Below are 9240 nucleotides of genomic sequence, written 5' to 3'. Positions count from 1 at the left end.
AATTGGTTTTATATAAATTAATATATATATATATATATATTAAATTATATGCGATTTATTCACGCGCGGTGACGTAACAAAATGGGTGTCCTCCCTAGGCAAAATCGACGTTCCGAACGTGCCCGGTGCATTCTGTTTTGTCATTCGGGGTCGCTCGGACGACGTCGTCGGCAATCGGGTCAAAAACGCGTCGAAAATTCAAATTTTACAAAATTTCGACCCGCGATCCGATTGTTTCAAAAATTTCATTCGAGTCTTCGACGGGTAACAGTGCAAGCGATGTGAATTATGGCGATCGGACGTGTTGGCTCTCCGAATTGCGAAGTTTGTGCGCGCGGGAGTGCGAATTATGCAGAAGGCCACCCTAAGGCTTAAAAGGTCCTATAGGAATCCCTTTTGAGTTTCCTCATGTTGGTTTCGTCCTTCTAAGTGTTAGAAGTCGATACCACACATGCGAAACCACAAAAGAGTACAGAAGTGGGTTGAATTTCTAAAACGAGGCGGGTCCCATTTCTAAGGTTTTAAGATAGTCAAAGGGAGATCCCTAAGGCTAGATCCTAAGCCCTAAGAGGAGGACTAGACCTCACCAAAAATGAGGTCAACACCCTTATTGCAAAAGGTATTTGATGATGGGTATTGGGCTCTGCCAGTCCGGTCTTACTACCAGCCGAAACCATTTGAATTACCTTCTTATCATTTCGAGCTGTTCTCAGTATTCCAAATGATTTTGGGCTTTTGTTTGTTGTGATCTCTCTGAACAAATCTTCACAAAATTCGAAGGCCTGAAAGAAAGAGTCCCACCATGGATTAAAATTATCTAGAATATTATATGGCAGAGAGAAACACATATTAACTACCTGAATGTGCAGCTATTCTGTAGATGGAGTGGAAACCTGTGTAAATTGTCAAATTATGTGCTGGGATTGCCAAACCTGCTACAAGTTTGACTTGCTGCCTGGAGTTATTTTCTTGTTCCTTAATCATAAAATGTTCAACTCCTTTATGATTGACAAAATGTTGATTTATTAGTAATTTAAGGTCTATGCGTGCTGTAAATTTACTGGAGAGAAGCCACAGGAACAAAGTTGATTTTTTAACTTGGGTCTTTGTTGACTTACCAAGGTTTGTTTTTTTTCCAAATATTGCTTTGGCTTAAGGGAGTATCTTCCTATGCCACTAGGCTCCTTGTAGTTGCTAATACAAATTTTAAGTTGCAGCATAGAAATGCTTAGAATTGTAATACTTTTTAAAAATATCTCGTTTAATGAATTTTCTATATTTCAAGCTGAAACCGTTAGTTGGAGCATCTCAAGATGCAAATTCTGCAAGTGTATCCAATATTTTTTGTCTCAGGAGGTAGCATCTAAAGAATTGTTGCTTGTAACTTGCTATTGCTTCATTTTGTTTTTCTATTATTGGATATGATTGGACTTTTGATTTTGTGGTTAAGAAAATCTCCTTTTTATGTTTTAATAGTTTTTAATATCCAGGTTTTTCTTTGTACGTGCTGATGATTTAATTTTTTCAATGTGTCATCTTCAAACAGCTGCTTGTACAAACTGGCATGTTATCTATGTTTTCAAGTTTTTTCCTGTAAATGGAAAAAAATTCTTATGTTTAATTACATTGCCAACTTAAAATAGGAACATTCTATTTTTATTCTTATGTTATTGTTCTTAAAGGAACTCTGATGTATAAGTGTGATTCTCTCAGCACTTGATATGTTTTGTTCTTTATATAACTTTTTAAATCTAGAGGCTTGGCTTTGTGGATATTGCTAATTTGGCATATTCTTTTATTGTCTTAGTTTTATTGTGTTGGCATAAATCATCTTGTCATTTGTTCACTTGACTTTAGTTTAAGAGCTTAGCCTTGATGTCTCGTCTGGAGGGTAGTTGGGGCTTCTTTGAAGGTTTATTTTCTGAGCTCTCATTTTCTTTGCAAATAACAAATGACTATATTTATTTGCATAGGTTTTGTTCTCGGTCATTGCTTCATGATTCTATTGACCATTCTCTTATTGACAAAATTCCTGGGCGTCAAAATGATCGGAAAACACTTCTAGGGGAGTTAAACTGGATTTTTACAGCAGTTACAGACACCATTGCATGGAATGTTTTGCCTCACGGTATCTAATATGATGATTAATTACTTGTTTTGCTTCTAGTTTCTTCTCTCTTTTGAATAGTTCTGTTAATGTTCTTGGGATGACATTTTACAGACCTTTTTCAAAGGTTATTCAGACAAGATTTACTGGTTGCGAGTTTGTTCCGAAACTTCCTGCTTGCTGAAAGAATTATGAGAACGGCAAATTGTACTCCGATATCATATCCTTTTTTACCATCAACTCATCAGCATCATATGTGGTAGGTTTCAAAATATTGCTGTTAAAATTTCCAAATCGATGGATCGCTATGTTTTTATAGCACATATTCCTTATTCCAGGGATGCATGGGACATGGCAGCGGAGATTTGTCTTTCTAAATTGCCACAGCTGGTTGCTGATCCGAATGCTGAATTTCAGGTTTCAGTTATATTTTCATTTATGATTAAAGATTTACTTGATCATTTTGTTGACATTTTGTATTGCTGGAATTATATAGCTTCAGATGAACAATACACAGGCAGTCCTCATGCAATTAATTGATTTCTTTTTTCTGTTCAGCCAAGTCCATTTTTTACAGAACAGTTAACAGCTTTTGAAGTGTGGCTTGATCACGGTTCTGAACATAAAAAGCCACCAGAACAGTTGCCCATTGTTTTGCAGGTGAGGCGTTTGTGAAGGAATGCAGTTTTCATGTATCGTCTTTCCTACACAATTTTCTTATATTAATAGTTTTACGTGATTTTGTCTTATTTAACCATCACAGATGAGTCGATTCAAAATTTTCACAATTTTATCAACAATAACTGCAATTCTCCTTTTTAAACCACTTCGTTAATTATGATTGAAATTGGCATAGTTATTATTGTTAATTTTCTTGTTATATGTGTTGATTTGTTTGAATGCTTTGGAAATTGACTTCTCTGTCATTCTTTGCGAATCTTGCTTGTACAGAGATACTTATTCTTATGAGTTTATGAAGGAAAATTGCAATGATTTTAATGTTCATGATTTAATTTGATAATCAAGCTCTGTGGAAGGCTTGCCAGATTCTTTGAAAATTGTGCAATTTTTTTTTTCATTGCAAGGACTTCTTTGTTCTATTGAGTAATACTACCTTTTTTTTCAAACGATGTTCATGATGCGTCCCTTTGCATAAAAGGGAAGAGTACATTTACTATGGCTATTATATCATTTTTCAGTATTCCATCCTTTGGAAAATCGTTTTTTTTTTCACTATTCTCTTGTATATCTTAACACCTATAAATGTTTGTTTTGAAAAGTTCTCTTTTTCTTATTTCTATCTCAAGCTTCTTTTGTCATGGTATTTTAGTTGACTATCCTAAAGCTGATTTTTCAGCTGTGGTATTACTCGGAAGGTGCACAGTTGTGCGCATGTTTGTCCACATTGGTATATTGTTGTATTTTGAAGATGGTGGATTCAACAACTTCATTTATTTAATTGTCCAGTCACGCATGAGCTAGTTTATAATTGTAAGCTTTGTTTTGCTCTATTATTCCATTTTTAAAGTTATTTATGCTCACAGTATGTTTATGTTGTAGCACTAGGTAGATTTTTTAGCTTGTGTGCATCAAAGTTTACAATTTTGTGTAGCTCTGATATCCAATCATTTGCATCAAAATTCTTTTATCCGAGTAATCATGAAATTTAGTTTTTAATTATTCGCGGATTTATTGTTTTCTAGAATGTGAATGTCTTGATGTGCTAAAATTTCTTAGGAGAAACATCATGTCTTCAAATGTATTTTTTTAAAATAAGAAGTGTATTGGCTAGCCCTTATACAAGGATTAACAGAATTTTGTTGATTTAGTGTGTGGTATAAGTCGGTGTTATTGCACTCCTTAGCTTTGCTTATTTTGGGAACGCCTTAAGTTTTCTTTTCCAACACTTCATGACGGGCTACGTTTAGTTTTCTCATGAAACTAGAAACAGCAGAAATATCATGCATGGGTGCTAAGGAATTTTTCATCAAATATGTCAATGTAACATTTGTGTTGTAGGAGGAAGAAAATGTGCGGGCTTCCAAAAATGCATGGGGTCGCATGGAGTGTAAGTATTGGCTTGTTCATCTTGATAGGAGCACATCATCATTTAGATATGTAGTTAGTTGTCTTAATCTAAACCCCTTCAAAATTTCCGTTTTTAGGCACTCAAGATCAAACATTAAGTTGTTCAGTTAGCAAGAGCTTATTAGGATATTTATGACTTATTTATATTGGTTGTATCTATCATTTGTTATTTTCTCTTTTTTTTAAATAATGAGTTTTATTAATTATTATAATAATACAATATGTTATGGAGCTTCCTTGTATCACTGGAATGATGGCGCAAAAATGATCAAAACGAGGAATGAAAATTTTCTATTCCCTTGTATATCTTATCCCCTATAAATGTTTGTTTTGATTTGTTGTCTTTTTCTTTTTTCTGTCTCAAGCTTCTTTTATCATGGTATTTTAGTTGACTATCCTAAAGCTGATTTTTCAGCTGTGGTGTTACTCGGAAGGTGTACAGTTGTGCGCATGTTTGTCCACATTTGTATAGTGTTGTATTTTGAAGATGGTGGATTCAACTTCATTTATTTAATTGTCCAGTTAAGCATGAGCTAGCTTATAATTGTAAGCTTTGTTTTGCTCTGTTATTCCATTTTTAAAGTTATTTATGTTCACAGTATGTTTTTGTTGTTGCACTAGGTAGATTTTTTAGCTTGTATGTATCAAAGTTTAAAATTTGGTGTAGCCCTGATGTCCAATCATTTGCATCAAATTTCTTTCATCCGAGTAATCATCAAATTTAGTTTTTAATTATTCGTGGATTTATTGTTTTCTAGAATTTGAATGTCTTGATGTGCTAAAATTTATTAGGAGAAACATCATGGCTTCAAATGTATTTTTTTTTTAAATAAGAAGTGTATTGGCTAGCCCTTATACAGGGATTACCAAAATTTTGTTGATTTAGTGTGTGGTATTATAAGTCGGTGTTATGGCACTCCTTAGCTTTGCTTATTTTGGGAACGCCTTAAGATTTTTTTTCCAACACTTAATGAGGGGCCATGTTTTGTTTTCTCATGAAACTAGAAACGGCAAACATATCATGCATGGGTGCTAAGGAACTTTTCATCAAAACATTTGTGTTGTAGGAGGAAGAAAATGTGTGGGCTTCCAAAAATGCATGGGGTTGCATGGAGTGCGTGTTCGGCTCGAGCCGAACACGAGCTGCTCACGAACAAAGAGGCTTTTTAACAACCCTAACTATTAGCCATAATACATAAGACAATAAGAGTTTGAGCAAGATTTAAAAATTATTATTTATATTAAAACATCATTTGAATCTAATTTAATAATTTTTATTCTATTTTCTTAATCAATATTTTAATTGATTATAAATATTTGTAGCCTTGTAGTCAATTAGATTTTTTAAATTACTACTTTATATATATATATATATATATATATATAAGATGAGTTGTATTTAAATTTTATTATTCATCATTAAATGTTATTTTATTTTTTAACTTATCGAACGAAATTAACGAGCCGAAAACGAGCTTCTTAACGAGCCGAACACGAGCTGTTCGCGAACAACAAGCCGTTTTGACAGCCCTAATGGAGTGTAATTATTGGCGTGTTCATCTTGATAGGAGCACATCATCATTTAGATATACAGTTATCTTTCCTAATCTAAACCCCTTCAAAATTACTGTATTTAGCCACTCAAGATCAAACATGAAGTTTTTCGATTAGCAAGAGCTTATTCGGTTATTTATGACTTATTTACATTGGTTGTATCTATCATTTGTTATTTTCCTTTTTTTTAAATAATGAGTTTTATTAATTATTATAGTAATACAATATATGATGGAGCTTCCTTGTATCGCTGGAATGATGGCACAAAAATGATCAAATCGAGGAATGAAATTTTACTATTCCCTTGTGTATCTTAACCGCTATGAATGTTTGTTTTTATTTGTTCTCTTTTTCTTATTTCTATCTCAAGCTTCTTTTGTCATGGTGTTTTAGCTGACTATCCTAAAGCTGATTTTTCAACTGTGGTATTACTTGGAAGGTGCACAGTTGTGCGCATGTTTGTCCACGTTGGTATAGTGTTGTATTTTGAAGATGGTGGTTTGAAAAACCTCATTTATTTAATTGTCCAGTCAAGCATGAGCTAGTTTAGAATTTTAAGCTTTGTTTTGCTCTGTTATTCCATTTTTAAAGTTGTTTATGTTCACAGTATGTTTATGTTGTAGCACTAGTTAGATTTTTTAGCTTGTGTGCATCAAAGTTTAAAATTTGGTTTAGCCCTGATATCCAATCATTTGCATCAAATTTCTCTCATCCGAGTAATCATCAAATTTAGTTTTTAGTTATTCGTGGATTTATTATTTTCTAGAATGTGAATGTCTTGATGTGCTAAAATTTCTTAGGAGAAACATCATTGCTTCAATTTATTTTTAAATAAGAAGTGTATTAACTAGCCCTTATACAAGGATTACCAGAATTTTGTTGATTTGGTGTGTGGTATAAGTCAGTGTTATTGCACTCCTTAGCTTTGCTTATTTTGGGAACGCCTTAAGTTTTCTTTTCCAACACTTCATGACGGGCTACGTTTAGTTTTCTCATGAAACTAGAAACAGCAGAAATATCATGCATGGGTGCTAAGGAATTTTTCATCATATATGTCAATGTAACATTTGTGTTGTAGAAGGAAGAAAATGTGCGGGCTTCCAAAAAAGCATGGGGTTGCTTGGAGTGTAATTATTGGCTTGTTCATCTTGATAGGAGCACATCATCATTTAAATATGCAGTTATCTGTCCTAATCTAAACCCCTTCAAATTTACTGTATTTAGGTACTCAAGATCAAACATGAACTTTTTCGATTAGCAAGAGCTTACTTGGCTATTTATGACTTATTTATATTGGTTGTATCTATCATTTAATATTTTCTCTTTTTTTTAATAATGAGTTTTATTAATTATTATAATAATTCAATATATGATGGAGCTTCCTTGTTTCACTGGAATGATGGCACAAAAATGATCAAAACGAGGAATGAAAATTTCTAATGAGTGCGGACACACAAGTTCAAATAAAGGAGAAAAAAAAAATTAATAGATTGGAATACATGTAAAGGTATTTGAAAATTTCGCCTATTTTACCATTTTTTTTTTCTTCTTCATCTTTTTCTGTCATTTTAAAATTTATAGGTTTTACTAAGCCAGTCTCATCGATTTCGAGCATTGGTGCTTTTAGGAAGATTTCTTGACATGGGACATTGGGCTGTGGATCAGGTATTGTATCTTTTTGCTGGCTTGCTATTTCCTACAAATAAGGTAAATGTTTTTCTTATATATACTGATCTGATTAATGTTCAAATTCTCCCTATAGGCCTTGTCTGTTGGAATATTTCCTTATGTACTCAAGTTGCTTCAAACAACGGCAATGGAGCTGCGGCAGATTCTCGTTTTCATTTGGACAAAAATTCTCGCTCTCGACAAGGTATCTCTCAGACACATCCTTGCTGCTTTGCATACTTGTTTATTTTTGTTTGGAGCCATTAGGTGGTTCTTTTCCTTTGTTCTATTTAATGATCTACACATTTGTTGATGGGAGGAAGAAGTTGTAATTTTGAAGTTTTTTTGATGCTGTAGCATGCTATTTTTGAGATTGTGAAACTGAATCCTCTATGTTTTTTTTTGTGGGAAAAAGTCTTGTCAGATTGATCTTGTGAAAGATGGAGGCCATACCTACTTTATTAAGTTTCTCGATAGCATGGATGCTTACCCAGAACAGCGGGCAATGGCCGCTTTTGTTTTAGCAGTTATTGTTGATGGACACAGACGGGGACAAGAGGCATGCATCCAAGCCAATCTTTTGCATGCATGCTTGAAGCATCTGCAACTTGCAAACCCCAATGAAGCACAAACTGAGCCTCTTCTACTTCAATGGTTGTGCCTTTGTCTGGGAAAATTTTGGGAGGATTTTCATGAAGCACAAATTATTGGTTTACAAGCAGATGCACCAGCTATTTTGTTCCCTTTGTTGTCAGAGCCCCAACCAGAGGTTTGCCTCTATTTTCTCCCATTCCCCGCACATGTAAAGTTGATTTTTTTACCATTGTAATTTATTTGAATAATGTAGTAATTCTTATATTTTAGGTTAGAGCTGCTGCCATTTTTGCTCTTGGTACCCTTATAGGAGTTGGATCTGACTCATTTAGAGATGGAAATGGAGGTGATGAGGATTGTGATGATGACAAGTCTAAAGCTGAGCTGAGTATTGTCAAGGACTTTATGCAACTTCTTGGAGATGGAAGCCCTTTAGTTCGTGCTGAGGTTGCTGTTGGTATGTAAATAGCTCTTTTGATTTGTGGAACTAAGCTAACCATTTTTCAACATGGCCTCTCCACAAGCTTTGGATACTTAACAAATAATGGGACTTGATGCCATGTAGTAGCTAAATACACCACGCTATTGTTGTCTTATATTAAAATTTAGGACTGCAAGACTTTCATAATCAACATTATAGTTATCATTGTGAAAGCGTTGACAAGCAGCATTGTTGTGCCTATTATTTTGGTGTGGCTTTTTGGATCTTTTTGTAATCCATTCATTTTTAGCATAGTTTTTCCTGTTACCAGTTTTTTAAACTTTTTTTTTGTATAATTTCTAATTATTTTAGCTGCCTTCTTTCCTTTTTTTACCCCTTTCACTCTTTAAATATTTCTTCTTTTCCCCACTTTAGATTTCAATCCATCTTAGTCTGTCTTCTGACATTTTTGTTCCTCTCTTATGAGATGAATACAATTGGACGATCCTACTACTTATGCTCCTTGCATATTTCGGATGTGTCGCCATATTACTTTTTTAACAGTTATTTCACTCTTTATTTTTTGTTTACAAGAAATCCATCTTAAGCTCTCATTTAGGTAAAATTATTTTACCATTGATGTTATCTAAGAATTTATTTGGTTTATGTATATCATAAAATATATAATATGGAGGGTATATGTATATCTTATCCAAAAGCTGTGTATAGAATGGTGACACGGGGTTTGTTGTTGGTTTTTTTTTTGTGTGTGTGTGTGTGGGGCAGGGGGGGGCGGGGGGGGGGTTGG

General features: G+C 33.9%; 1 protein-coding gene across 1 annotated transcript in view; it reads left to right on the top strand.

Annotated features, from left to right (window-relative positions):
- Positions 1-1973: 1973 nt before the first annotated feature.
- The window catches only part of LOC110035938 (regulatory-associated protein of TOR 2-like), a gene marked incomplete at its 5' end in the record, with an annotated part of 27626 nt that continues 20359 nt past the window's right edge, over positions 1974-9240 (top strand). Inside the window, 8 exon segments of the mRNA XM_020740277.1 lie at positions 1974-2128; positions 2222-2366; positions 2446-2524; positions 2666-2767; positions 7331-7414; positions 7512-7622; positions 7833-8186; positions 8282-8468. Of these exon segments, the coding sequence (XP_020595936.1) occupies positions 1974-2128; positions 2222-2366; positions 2446-2524; positions 2666-2767; positions 7331-7414; positions 7512-7622; positions 7833-8186; positions 8282-8468 (1217 nt within the window).

This window comes from Phalaenopsis equestris, unplaced genomic scaffold (genome assembly GCF_001263595.1).
Source record: "Phalaenopsis equestris unplaced genomic scaffold, ASM126359v1 Scaffold200800, whole genome shotgun sequence".
Lineage (NCBI taxonomy): Eukaryota > Viridiplantae > Streptophyta > Magnoliopsida > Asparagales > Orchidaceae > Phalaenopsis > Phalaenopsis equestris.
This window is presented reverse-complemented; position numbering and strand designations above follow the sequence as displayed.